This window comes from Portunus trituberculatus, chromosome 13, assembly GCF_017591435.1.
Source record: "Portunus trituberculatus isolate SZX2019 chromosome 13, ASM1759143v1, whole genome shotgun sequence".
In the NCBI taxonomy this organism is placed as follows: domain Eukaryota; kingdom Metazoa; phylum Arthropoda; class Malacostraca; order Decapoda; family Portunidae; genus Portunus; species Portunus trituberculatus.
Genome location: NC_059267.1, coordinates 7,497,171 through 7,511,576, shown reverse-complemented (window position 1 = coordinate 7,511,576; position 14,406 = coordinate 7,497,171). Strand labels below are relative to the sequence as shown.

At 43.3% G+C, this 14,406-nt stretch overlaps 1 protein-coding gene and 1 non-coding gene across 3 annotated transcripts in view; both read left to right on the top strand.

Moving 5' to 3' along the window:
* Window positions 1-14,406, top strand: part of LOC123503082 (rap guanine nucleotide exchange factor 4-like) — a 261,095-nt gene that overhangs the window by 66,771 nt on the left and 179,918 nt on the right. For both annotated transcript variants that reach the window (XM_045252492.1, XM_045252491.1), the window contains exon 2: window positions 10,636-10,778. In XM_045252492.1, coding sequence (XP_045108427.1) covers window positions 10,636-10,778 — 143 coding nt within the window. The remainder of the gene's footprint in view (window positions 1-10,635; window positions 10,779-14,406) is intronic.
* On the top strand, window positions 11,030-11,103 carry Trnai-aau. The gene has a single exon. It is a non-coding gene; the product is annotated as a tRNA-Ile (tRNA).

Sequence of the window (14,406 nt, the reverse complement as noted above, 5' to 3'; positions counted from 1 at the left end):
CTCTCTCTCTCTCTCTCTCTCTCTCTCTCTCTCTCTCTCTCTCTCTCTCTCTCTCTCTCTCTCTCTCTCTCTCTCTCTCTCTCTCTCTCTCTCTCTCTCTCTCTCTCTCTCTCTCTGCGCCATCATTTTAGGGAAGCAACAGGTAGTGCCAAGTGTATTGATTACCTTAGCACGTGGCCCTTCGATGGGGGCTGGAGAGAGGGAGGAGGAGGATGGGGAGGAAGGAGGAAGCAGGGAGAGGAGGAAAGGAGAGAGAGAGAGAGAGAGAGAGAGAGAGAGAGAGGAATGGAAGTGGATGGGAGTGAAGGTGGGAAGGGTCGATGATGCTGGAAGAGAGAGAGAGAGAGAGAGAGAGAGAGAGAGAGAGAGAGAGTCTACGAGTAGGCGAAATAGTTGAAAATATTATGACTTCGTTTGTGTGTGTGTGTGTGTGTTTCACTGTTTGATCTGCTGCAGTCTCTGACGAGACAGCCAGACGTTACCCTACGGAGCGAGCTCAGAGCTCATTATTTCCGATCTTCGGATAGGCCTGAGACCAGGCACACACCACACACCGGGACAACAAGGTCACAACTCCTCGATTTACATCCCGTACCTACTCACTGCTAGGTGAACAGGGGCTACACGTGAAAGGAGACACACCCAAATATCTCCACCCGGCCGGGGAATCGAACCCCGGTCCTCTGGCTTGTGAAGCCAGCGCTCTAACCACTGAGCTACCGGGCGTGTGTGTGTGTTTATGTGTGTGTCGACTTCCTTTCCATGTGTGGAAAGAGAGAAGGATGATTGAAGTTTGAGAAGGAGGAAGAAGAAAAGAAAGAAGAGGAGGAGGAGGAGGAGGAGAAAGAAGAAGAGGAGGAGGAGGAGGAGGAGGGAATTATAGTAAAAGGAAAGAGAAAATTATGTGAAAACGTTAATAAAAAGAAAGAAAGCTAAAAAAAAAAAAACTTCCAGGACAAAGAAAAATCATGTTATTTAATTGTCGTCGAAAGAAATGTCTGCACTAAAAGAATAAATAAATAAATAAAACGAAGGAAAAACAAACAATGGAAAGAAAAACAATGGACGAAACAAGGAAAGGGAAAATGTTGAAGGGAAAAGATTTATTTACTTATTTTTCAGGATGAGGTAAGAAGTCTCTCTCTCTCTCTCTCTCTCTCTCTCTCTCTCTCTCTCTCTCTCTCTCTCTCTCTCTCTCTCTCTCTCTCTCTCTCTCTCTCTCTCTCTCTCTCTGTCCTTCACCTTTCTTTTGTCTCTCTCCTCTTCTCGTCTTCTTTTCCATTCTTGTCTTTTCTCTTTTCCTTCTGTTTGTTTGTCGTTTACGATCCTTCCTCTTTCCTCTCAACCTTTCGCCTTTCCCTCTTCCTATTTCCTTTTTTATTCTTTTTTCTCACACGTCTTGCCAAGAAAACAACAAGAGGAACATTCCCATCCTCACTGAGACCTCTTCCTCTTCCTCCTCCTCTTCCTCTTCCTTTTCCTCTTCCTCTTCTTTTCTTAGGATTGTTTTTTTTCAAATGCAGAACCAGAATTTTTTGTATGTTTTTCTATCTTTTTTTTTCCTATCTTTTCTTTCTATCTTTTCTTCCTATCTTTTTCTTCCTTTTTTCTCTCTAATTTCCCATTCGGATTTAGTAATTTTTCGTCCCATCGTGTCTAATTCTCATTTTTTCTTTTACTTTCTTCCTTTTTCCTTCCTTTTCCTTCTTCTTCTATCTTTCTCTCCTCTTCCTTTTACCTATTCTTCCTACTTCCTCTCAGCTTTGTTATTATTTAGAAGGTTCTTAGAGAGAGAGAGAGAGAGAGAGAGAGAGAGAGAGAGAGAGAGAGAGAGAGAGAGAGAGAGAGAGAGAGAGAGAGAGAGAGAGAGAGAGAGAGAGAGAGAGGTGGATGAGAGCAAAGCCACGGGACCGGATGACATCAGTCCGCGGCTCCTCAAGCACTGCGCCAGAGAACTGACAACTCCTCTCACCACAGTCTTCATGACATGCCTGAGAGAAAATAAGTGGCCCTCAGTATGGAAGGAGGCGCGAGTGGTCCCGGTCCACAAAAAGAACTCGAAGTCAGAGCCCACCAACTACCGACCTATCTCGCTGCTCTCAGTGGTGGGCAAGGTACTGGAGAAAATAGTGACTGATGTCATCTGCCAACACCTGAGCGAGAACCACCTCCTCACAGACAGACAGTTTGGCTTCAGGCCTGGCCGATCCACCGCAGACCTCCTCCTCCTCCTCTCCAAGGACTGGCAAGATGCCCTGGAAGAAGGCCTGGACACCCTTGTGGTAGCCCTGGACATTGCTGGGGCTTTTGACAGGGTTTGGCACTCGGGCCTCGTTGAAAAGCTTCGCGCCAAGGGCATCCAAGGTGACCTGTTAAAGCTGCTCGAAGACTACCTCCAGGACAGGACTCTCCAAGTAGTGGTCAACGGGCAGTCATCAAGGCCTTCACCAGTCCGGGCATCAGTTCCACAAGGCTCAGTTCTGGGCCCAGTCTTGTGGAACATCTACATTGATGACCTCCTCCAGCAACTGTCATCTGTGGCTGCATTTGCTGATGACTGCACTCTCCCGCTCTTACTGCCGCCTAGACAGTCAGCGGGCTGTCACTGAGCTGAACAGGCAGCTCAGAATGGTAGAGCAGTGGGGAGAGGTGTGGCAAGTTAACTTCGCTCCAGAGAAGACGCAGGCGATGGTCATCTCGCGGTCTCCAGACGCCTCACACGCAGTCTCAGGAAAGTTGCGCTTTGGAGGCAAGTGCCTGCCGCTCCAGGATTACATCAAGATCCTGGGCGTGTGCGTGGACCGCAGCCTGCGCTTCGACCGCCACATCGCTGGCATCGCCCGCCAGACATCTCTCCGAGTCTCTGCCCTGCGCAGGATGGCGGACACCCTCGACCCACGAGGCACACTCACTCTGTACAAGGCGCAGATACGCCCATGTATGGAGTATGGTGCCTTGTCTTGGATGTCGAGTGCTGCTGTCCACATGCAGAGACTGGATGCTGTGCAGCGGCGAGCCCTGAGACTCGTGACCACTGAGGAAGAAGAGCAGCACCCAGCACCACTGACATCACTGGAACACCGCCGAGACGTATCGGCACTAGTAGTCTGCCACAAGACTCAAGTGCAGAGAGTCTCCCACCTCAACCCTCTGAGGCTACAGCCACACACAGCACAGAGGTGCACCAGAGATGCGGCACGCAGTGACGAGTTAGTGCAGGTGCCCCGATCTCGCTCAAGCCAACACCAGCACACCTACACAGCCAGGACCTCTAGGCTGTGGAACATTTTCGTGGCAGCCACTCCCCAAGTGAGGAGCATGACTACTCAGCAAGTGAAAGTGGCAGCTCACTAGTGGCGAGGCAGGCACCCGTCGCGGCTAGTGTTGCAGTAGTATTTATTGTAAAGAAATTATTTTGTATTGGAGTGTATTTTATTTATCTATTTATTTTTCATGTATAACGTCTTAATGTACAGTAAACTAATGTGTTATTCTCAAAAATAATAATACTATAAGCTTTTGGAATAATCCCATACTCAACGTGGGGTTTTAAGCCTCGTTCTTTGTATATGCACTTATTTAAATAAAGAGAGAGAGAGAGAGAGAGAGAGAGAGAGAGAGAGAGAGAGAGAGAGAGAGAGAGAGGACGTTATGAGATAGGAAAAGAGAAAAAAATATGTAGATCACAGCCAAAATTTTTGTTCACGAGGTTTAAAGCGTTAGAAACAAAGATAGATAGATAGATGGATAGATAGATAGATAGATAGAGAGAGAGAGAGAGAGAGAGAGAGAGAGAGAGAGAGAGAGAGAGAGAGAGAGAGACGATAAGACCATGATTTTCCTCTTGTGTTCCTTCATGCAGCGTCTTTTTTCCCTCCCCTGTGTGGGCTCACGCTGAGTTAGCTGCCCCGACTCCCTTACTGTGAGGGGAGAATCCACTTAAAACGAAATCATCTTTGGGGGGAAAAGAGGATTACTGCACGTACGTAGAAGGGGTTTTGAGGCTGCCTGCTTTGACCTTCCTTCCTTCCTTCCTTCCTTCTTTCTTCCTTCCTTCCTTCCTTTCATTTTCCTTCCTTTTCCTTCCTTTCGTCTTCTCTTTCTTCGTTCTATATTCAGTGTCTTGTTTTTTTATTTGCTTCTTTGCTACATGCTTTCCTTCTTTCCTTCCTTTCTTCCTTCCTTCCTTCCTTCTTTCATTTTCCTTCCTTTTCCTTCCTTTCGTCTTCTCTTTCTTCGTCCTATATTCAGTGTTTTGTTTTTTATTTGCTTCTTTGCTACATGCTTTCCTTCTTTCCTTCCTTTCTTCCTTCCTTTCTTTCTTTCTTCCTTCCTTTTCCTTCCTTTCGTCTCTTTTTTCGTTCTATATTCAGTGTCTTGCTTTTTTCATTTGCTTCCTTGCTACATATGTTCCTTTCTTCCTTCTTTGCTTCTATTCTTCCCGCTTTGACTTTCCTTCCTTCCTTCCTTCCTTCCTTCCCTCCTTCCTTCCTTTTCCTTTCTTCCTTTCGTTTTTTCTTTTTCATCCTTTATTCAGTGTTTTCTTTCTTTATTTGCTTCTTTGGTATATACATTCCTTTCTTCTATTCTTCCTTCTTTACTTACTTTCTCCCTTTCTTCCTCTTTTGCTTCCTTCCTTTTATCCTTCACTCCGTACATCCCTTTATCATTTTTCCCTCTTATCTTTCTTTCTTCCTTTCCTTCTTCTCATCTCTCCTCCTTTTCGTCCAGTTGCAATGCTTTTCTATGTTTGTTTCCTTCCACACACACACACACACACACACACACACACACAGAGTGGTTAGAGCGCTGGCTTTACAAGCCAGAGAACCTGGGTTCGATTCCCCGGTCGGGTGGAGATAATTTGAGTGTTTCTCCTTTCACGTGTAGCTCCTGTTCACCTAGCAGTGAGTAGATACGGGATGTAAATCGAGGAGTTGTGATTTCGTTGTCCCGGGTTTGTTGTGTGTGTGGTCTCAGTCCTACCCGGAGATTGGTAATAATGAGCTCAGCTCGCACCGAATGGGAACGACTGGCTGGGTGACCAGCAGACGACCAAGGTGAATCACACACACACACACACAGTATAGATAAGTAACTAGATAAACAGACAGAGATAGATAGATAGATAGACAGATAGATAGATAGATAGATAGATAATTCACTGACCTTAAATTATTGCAATAGTCTCTCTTTAAATGCAAAAAAAAAAAAAATCTCATTCGCCAAACGTTTGAGGTAGGTTAAGATACACACACACACACACACACACACACACCACACGCACGCCTGTGTTGATTATCTGCTGTATTCTTAGGAACACTTGAGCGAAAGGCCGCTGGCATATAGAGTGGAGGAGGAAGAGGAGGGAACGGTAGGGAGATACAAGAGAAAATGGATAGGAACGAGAATATGGATAGGAGCGAATGTTTATAACGGTGGATGGGGAGGAGATGAAGAGGAGGAGGGAATATTGAGAAAGATGAGTGAGAAAATTGGAGGGATGGAAGATAATGAGAGATAAACAGTGTGGAGGAGGTCGTATGAGGTAAGAAAAAATAAGAGAGATCAGAAAAAGAAAAAAAGTATAGCAGGTTTCCACCGAAAAAAATGATATTGATGAAATAGTGTTAGAAATGATAAAAAAGAAATATGTTTATGCATTTGAAGAGAAAATTGCGCGTTCATGTGAAGCAAGAAATAAAGAGCAAAAATAAAGAGGAATCAAGAGGAAGAACTTTGGCTGCGCTCCCTGAGGTATGTTGAGAGAGCCATGACAGTTTTTAAAGGGAAAGTTTTCAAGACACTTTTAAGACATTCATACAAATCTTTTTCTCTTTTTTGCTTTATTCATCTCTAGTTATTTGTTGATCGACCTATTTAACCATCTATCTATTGACCTATCTATCTATATTTATGAATCTATCTATTTCTCGTTCTATCTATTTGTCTATCCATCAATACTGAAGAGTAAGAGTAAAGTTTTAAATCATTAGAGCCAAGAAGCTTTTTTTATGGAATTTTATTTTATGACCTGGAGGGAGCAAGAGGAAGTTTGCCCCTAATCTAAGTGACATCAAGAAGTTAAAGGTTGATTGTGTTGAATTAACGAAAAGATACCATCACATTAGAGGGGAAGGTCACAGGTCACACAGGTCAAATGGGTCACATCACAGGGGTCACAATAGAGGGCGCGCGATCTTCCCACCACCCCTCCGCCCCCATCTGCCCCTCCGCACCTCCCCTTTCCTCTACCTGGTCTATCTCCCATGGCTGCTCTCAAACACGGACGGAAAATATGAAAGGTCTCAAGTGTTTACCTTAGTGTTTTAGGGACACACACACACACACACACACACACACACACACACACACACACACACACACACACACACACACACACACACACACACACACACACACTCTCTCTCTCTCTCTCTCTCTCTCTCTCTCTGCATACTCTCCCACTATATTCATTGACACAAAACGTATCAAACACCATTAAAAAGAATTCGCTGTACAAATAAATAATAGAAAGCACATAATGGATGAATCAGTTTTACAAAAAGTGAATCCAACATTTATGAACACGAAAGGTTGAAAAATAAAAAGCTTAATATTAAATCACTCTGCAAAAATAAAGTGTGTTATAGAAAAAAACATAACACACACCAGCTCTCTGCTAAAAATAAATTGATGTGTTCAGTGTAGCAAATTTGTAGGAAGAAAAACAAAGGAATGAGTAGCGGAGGGGGAAAATAGAAAAAAAAAGATATGCTATTTTAGAGTCTTCTTTATCATTCTGTGGCTATAAATAGGTACCACACACACACACACACACACACACACACACACACACACACACACACACACACAGAGAGAGAGAGAGAGAGAGAGAGAGAGAGAGAGAGAGAGAGAGAGAGAGAGAGAGAGAGAGAGAGAGAGACAGAGACAGAGACAGAGACAGAGAGAGAGAGAGAGAGAGATCAGACACATTCTTTCACTCATTCAGACAGACAGACAGACAGACAGACAGACAGAAAGACAGACGTGCAATTAAACTTTTCCTTTCGTTTATCATCCTCTTTAAACTATTTCCTTTACTTCTCAGAACGACTTAGCTGGAGCGTCACCACTTCTTTCCTGCGCCTCATTTCTTTCACATTATATTTCTTTTCCTGTGCAGATGTCTTTGCTGTGTCGTGAATCACAATGTGGCTGAGGCTCATTTACAATAACGTCTTGCTCTCTCACCACGACTATTTTTTTTGACCTAGAGTACCATGACGTGTTTTCATATTCATTCTGCTTACAATTTGATGATTTTACACAGCTTCAGAAACTTATGAGGATTAAAATAGTGAATTCTCTGCCCACTAATCTTCTGACTTCCATAGACACTTCCTAATGTCAATAAAATCGTCTTATCTTAGCTCACAACAAGATAAAAATGCGTCTCAGTAATGAAGGGGTTAAGGCCAGCTGGGTTCTCAAATGTACTTCTCCTGATAACCCTTTCATTACTGGGAGGCATTTTTACCTTGAGTTTTGGAGATGATTAGACGAATTCATTTGCATTAGGAAGAGTCTATGAAGGTCAGAAGATTAATGGCCGGAGTCTTCACAATTCTAATCATCACATGAATATATGAAGCTGTATAAGATCACCAAATAGCAAGCAGAATAAATATGAAAACGTGTCATGGTTCTGAAGAGGTTAATAATGTAAAAAAAAGGTGTTAGTTTGTCACTAGGACCGTAAAAATGCCCTTAAAACCCATGTGCCTTCAACTAAAGCCTTTTAAAACTGGTGGACGTACGGCGCAGAAATGTTTTAGCATACAGTGGTGAGCGTGGTGGGTGGAAAGTGATCGGGAGGCCGCGACACACTGGGAAAGCAAGCAAGTTCAGGATTAAATAATTGACTTGCTAATACACACAGTCCCTCTCACCCATGCACACACAGACTCTCTCTCTCTCTCTCTCTCTCTCTCTCTCTCTCTCTCTCTCTCTCTCTCTCTCTCTCTCTCTCTCTCTAGTATTCCAACTCCACTACTATTTCCTACTCTTCCTTTTTTTCCTCCTCCTCTTCCTCCTTCTCTTCCTCCTCCTTCTTTATTATTTTCTTCTTTCTTCTTCTTCTTCTTCTTCTTCTTCTTCTTCTTCTTCTTCTTCTTCTTCTTCTTCTTCTTCTTCTTCTTCTTCTTCTTCTTCTTCTTCTTCTTCTTCTTCTTCTTCTTCTTCTTCTTCTTCTTCTTCTTCTTCTTCTTCTTCTTCTTCTTCTTCTTCTTCTTCTTCTTCTTCTTCTTCTTCTTCTTCTTCTTCTTCTTCTTCTTCCATTTCCCTATTTCCATAACCCATCCATCAACCTTCCCAATCCAATTCCACCACCACCACCACCACCACCACCACCACCACCACCACCACCACCATCTCATCCCGTGTAGATGCGAGGCGACGGTACAAAAGTGACAGTCAACACAAGGCGGGCAGGTCGAGGCGTTAACCCTGGCTGTGAAACATGAGCGGGGCATAATGGCGCTTGGTGTGCTGGCTAAGTCCAATGGGCGGCCAGGTTAATTGTATGCTGCGTGCACCTGTGAAAGGGGAGAATGCGTGTGCGTGCGTGTGCGTGTGCGTGTGCGTGTGCGTGTGTGTGCGTGCGTGTATGTATGATATTTACGATCATTATTCTACTGTTGTATTTTAATTAACTTTTTTTTCTCTTCTGTTTGCTGAATTAATGAACTTCTAGACTATGCCACCATCATCACCACCACCACCACCACTACTGCCACCACCACCACCACCACTACTACTGCCACCACCACCACCACTACTACTACACACCACCACCACGTCCTTCCGTCATTAGTACTCAGCACCTTCCGGTCTATTGTCCACCTTAACGAGGAAGGGGGAAGGGGAAGGGGGCAGGGGACAGAAGGAAAAAACGGAGGAACGGAAGGAGAGAAAGGAATAGAAAGGAAAGTAGTGGATGGAAGATGGGAGAGGAATGAAGTTGGTGAGAAAAGGAGGAGGGATAATAAGGAAGAAAAGGGAAAAAAGGAAAGGAGGAGGGGAAGGAAGAATGCAAAGAAATACAAACGAAAACAAACAGTGACAGGCTTTCTCTGTTTGTGTTATGTTGTTCCATAATGAAAAAAAAATAGAGAAGGAGGAGGAAGAGAAAGAGGAAGAGGAGGAGGAAGAAGGGGATGAGGAGGAGGAAGGAGCGAAGAATAGGTTAAAAGTGAGTGTGACACGTGGAAGAGTAATTGGAGGAAGGAAAGCCAGGCAGAGAGTGAGGAAGGGAGGAAGGGAGAGGACGAAGGGCTGGAGGAAAGAGGGAAGGAAATGAGAAAGGTTGAGAAAAGGTGTTTCTACTTCAGAGAGAGAGAGAGAGAGAGAGAGAGAGAGAGAGAGAGAGTTGGGGAGGGTTCTGACATTGGAACACTAACAATAACATAAAGACAATAAGCAAAAACAACAAAAATATCACCACCACCACCACCACCACCACCACCACCACCACCACCACCACCACCACCACCACCACACCACCACCACCAGTGTAAACAGAGGCAGCACACAACCATTCATCTGACAAGCGAGGTTACGTTTGTCCACCACTCATACCTCAACTTGAAGCACTAGGAAGAAGAAGAGGAGGAGGAGGAGGAGGAGGAGGAGGAGGAGATAGGTGGTATAAATATGCATGATTTTTTTATTACAAGCGAGATTTGTCTTCACTCTAGGGATCAGGAGAATTAGTATAAACGTTAATTGGTCCTGGTATCTCTCTCTCTCTCTCTCTCTCTCTCTCTCTCTCTCTCTCTCTCTCTCTCTCTCTCTCTCTCTCTCTCTCTCTCTCTCTCTCTCTCTCAAGAACAGAAGAGGATAAGGGAAATTATAGGAAACCAGAAAGTGTAGACGTAACAGTCCCTTCTCTCACCTTCATACTTCCTGTTACGTATCACTTGACCTTATTTCTTTCCTCATTTCCTTCCTTCACCTTATTTTTTTATTTCATTTTTCCGTTCCTTCATCCATTCAACTCGTACTACATTTTTTCCCTTCAATTTTTCCTCTTTCCATTCCCTTCTTCCTTTCTCTTTCCTGTCTTTCTTTTCCTCTTTTCTTTAATTCCTTCTCTTTCCTGATTTCTCCTGTTTTTCTTCTCTTCCTTTCATTCATTCATTTGCCTCTCCCTTCAGGTTATTCTAATTCTCTCTTCCCTTTTTATTTCATACTCTTCCTTCCTTCTTCGTCAATCTTAATGTAAATATGGTATTTTTTCCTTGTTACCTTGCTTCCTTCTTTCTACCTTCCTTTTCTTCCTTAATCCATTAATTTACTCCTTTTCTTCTTGCTTTAATCTCCCTTTCTGCCTTATTCCCTCAATTTATTGCATATTTCTTTGCCTCAGTCTCCTTTCCTCTTTAGTTCAATGATTTATTTCTTCTTTCTTTGCCTCAATCTCTTTTTCTCCTTTGTTTCCTCATTTATTTCTTCCCTCCTTGCCTTGATATCCTGTCCTCCCTCTTTCCCTTAACTCATCTCTAAGTCTCCATTCTTTTCCGCCTTCCGATCCTGCTCTCCCTGGCTCCATCCCTAACTACGTGTCTCCTGCAGGCCTGAGGAGAGGAGTGACGGGGACCTGGCCACCATTACGTCCCACCTCCGTCTCCTGCCACCTCTCGACCGCCTCCCTTCGCCTGTTCTTGGGGAATTCGCTCGATGTTCCTACTATGAAGACCTGGAGCGGGGCGTTACCTGTGAGTACCTGGGGAGTTTGGAGGCATAAAAGAAGGCATTAGAGAAGCTATATGTCAGTTGGCCTATACTTTCTATGACTCGACTTCATTCAAGAGGGAGGTTTCAAGACTTTTTTGTCCCTGTCCTTTGGCTAATTATATCGGCTTTGTAAGGTGACTGGCGACTAAATGGGTCTTTTTTTCTTTATATTTTTGTTGCCCTTGATCAATTTTCCTCTGTTAGATAAAAAATACGTGGGTGTTTGTATAGCGGCCTGTTAGCTCAGTTGGTTAGAGCGCCGTGCTAATAACGCGGATGTCGAGGGTTCGATCCCCTTACGGGCCAAACGTGGTTTTAATTTTAGGGAGACGGTGGCATAGTGGACTTAGTGGAGAAGGTGGTGAGCGTGGGATCGGGCAGACGTCCACGCGTAGGTTCGAATCCCACCACGTACAGCCTTAAAACATTTTGCCATTTGTCGAGTGGTTTAAAGTTACCTACATGTCACCATGATACCCAGATTCTAGGTGGTTACACCCAAGATGAGTTTCGGTGGTGATATGGGCCCTAATATGGGTACCACTATAAATGAAATTGCCTGCGCCACTAATGGGCGGAAGCTGAACAGCGCTTCGCTTCCCATACACTCTTCAAGTGTGCCTACAGGCGCTATAGGCCTTACCGTAAAAAAAAAAAAAATCTATCTATCTATCTATCTATCTATCTATCTATCTATCTATCTATCTATATATATATATATATATATATATATATATATATATATATATATATATATATATATATATATATATATATTTTTTTTTTTTTTTAATATACATTTCTGCCTATAGGTTTGTGTATATTTGAAGTTGTGTTGACCTATCGCTAACCACTTGATTTCCGTGTGTTTACCTGGAGAGGTGTCGTCTTCCTAGTCTTCCTATGTGACTTCTGAATCTATAGCAGTTTAGAAACGTTGCCTCTTCTCTCATCCCGGTCACTAACACTGAAGGATCCTCTCATGTTTGCTTTGCCCATTGCCTGTTTGGTTGTGTTTCTGTGTGTGTGTGTGTGTGTGTGTGTGTGTGTGTGTGTGTGTGTGTGTGTGTGTGTGTGTGTGTGTGTTTCGGTCCTAACTTTTATTTATCTATCAGCGTTCTCTCTCTCTCTCTCTCTCTCTCTCTCTCTCTCTCTCTCTCTCTCTCTCTCTCTCTCTCTCTCTCTCTCTCTCTCTCTCTCTCTCTCTCTCATCACCAGCCCCTCTTTAAGACACACAAAGGTCAGATAGCCATCGTGACTTCCTGACCCCAATTTTTGACCTTCATTCATTCATCTCGACTTTTCATTTCTTGTGAGCGGCGCCTCGTTATCCTCCTCTCCTGCCGCTTCCTGTATTAGTTCCCTTTTGAATTATCCCCTTTGTTTTTTTTCTAATGATTTCTTCGTTTCAATAGACTTTTGTTGATAAATAGGTGTGTGTGTGTGTGTGTGTGTGTGTGTGTGTGTGTGTGTGTGTGTGTGTGTGTGTGTGTGTGTGTGTGTGTGTGTGTGTATGTATGTATTTTTTTTTATTTATACCATGTGGGCTTTTCACGGGAATATATGGGCCAAAGGGGGTATTTTTGGGGTACCTCCTATCTCAAAGCCCACCCATTAGGAAACCCTTGTCCCGAGTGAGGAAGCCCAACCTATACTCGGACCGTGGACAGGATTCGAACCCGTGTGCTTGGAGACCCCTCGGACCCCAAAGGCGGTGAAGTATTGAAGTTATTTGCGCGTGTGTGTGTGTGTGTGTGTGTGTGTGTGTGTGTGTGTGTGTGTGTGTGTGTGTGTGTGTGTGTGTGTGTGTGTGTGTGTGTGTTTTCTCATTTTTATTTTTGTGTTATAAGGAAGGGTGTGTTTTCTTTTTTTCCCAGTATTGGCTCGTTTTATCTTATCGTTGTTATCAGGTTAAATGTTAGCTCTCTCTCTCTCTCTCTCTCTCTCTCTCTCTCTCTCTCTCTCTCTCTCTCTCTCTCTCTCGTCTCAGTGATGAAAGACCAAATTATTTATATATTGGCATCTTACTGTTTCAATCTTCTTTTCTTGCTTCTCCTCCACCTCTTCCCTCCTCCTCCTCCTCCTCCTCCTCCTCCTCCTCCTCCTCTGCAAGTATTTGACAAAGCCCAAGGGAAAAGAAGAGAGAAAGAAAATCCGAGGAAGGAAGAGAGAGAGGTAATAGATTCTCGTGTGCCTGAAGAAAACGGGGAATGTCCGAAGGGATAATGAATGTGAGAGAGAGAGAGAGAGAGAGAGAGAGAGAGAGAGAGAGAGAGAGAGAGAGAGAGAGAATGTTAGTTATTTTTTTGCGTCTATCAGTTTTTATTTCTCTCTCTCTCTCTCTCTCTCTCTCTCTTCATCCCGTAACTTTTTTCCTTATTAATTGTGAAAAGTGACATGTTTGCCTACTATTCTCTCGTAATTTATTCCTTCTCCTCGTCCTCCTCCTCTTCTTCTTCTTCTCCTCCTCCTCCTCTTCCTCCTCCTCTACTTTCTCCATCTCTTCCTCCTCCTTCTTTAAAGTTTCACCGAAAGTTTTCTCGATACGTAAATTATTCTTGAGAGAGAGAGAGAGAGAGAGAGAGAGAGAGAGAGAGAGAGAGAGAGAGAGAGAGAGAGAGAGAGAGAGAGAGATTTTTCCTTCTTGCTTTTTTTCTATCATGGCAGGTGGAAAGACAGAGGGATGGAGGAAGAGAGGGAAGGAGGGAGGGAGGAAAGGAGGGAGGGAGGGAAGGAAGGATGGAGGGAGGGAGAGATTAAGTGAGAAAAGGATGGATGGTTGCCTGGGTTCATGGCTGGAGAGAAAGGAGAAGAATAGCAGGGAATGATAAAGATGGGAAGAGAAGGAAATGAAGGAGGAGGAATGAAATGAATAAATGAAAAGTAAATAAAACTAAAGAAAATGAGGGCATAGAAAAAGGAACAGAAGAAAAATGGAAAAGAAAAAGAGAACTAAAAGGAAATTGGAAGCAGAAGAAGAATAGTTGATAATGAAAAGGAAAATAGAAAGATCTGAATATCATAAATAGAAAAATATGTGAAAAGAAGAGGGAAGGAAAATATTGACGGAAAAGAAGGAAAATAACAACAGAGGGAAAATATAAGAAACATGTGAATATGGTAAATTGTATAGAGGAAAGAAGAAAAGAGAGGGAAAAGCAGGAAGCAAAGAAACGTAGAATAAAGAAAGAAAAAAAGGAGAAAAATGAAGATACACCAACTTGATTAGAAGAGGAGGTAAAGGAAGAAGAAGAAGAAGAAGAAGAAGAAGAAGAAGAAGAAGAAGAAGAAGAGGAAGAAAAAGAAAACTACAGAGTGTAAAGAGGAAAAAAATGGACGTAGAGAGAGAGAGAGAGAGAGAGAGAGAGAGAGAGAGAGAGAGAGAGAGAGAGAGAGAGAGAGAGAGACTAAAATATGACATCTATCTTCACTTTTCTCATCTCCTGTCATCCATTTAATTCTACTAATTCTATCAAAACATTTATCTCTCACTTTTCATTGTATTTATTTGTCTTTTCTTCGTTCTTGTCACTTTAAAGGCTCATACTTCTAAAATTACCAGAGAGAGAGAGAGAGAGAGAGAGAGAGAGAGAGAGTGTTGGTGTAAGA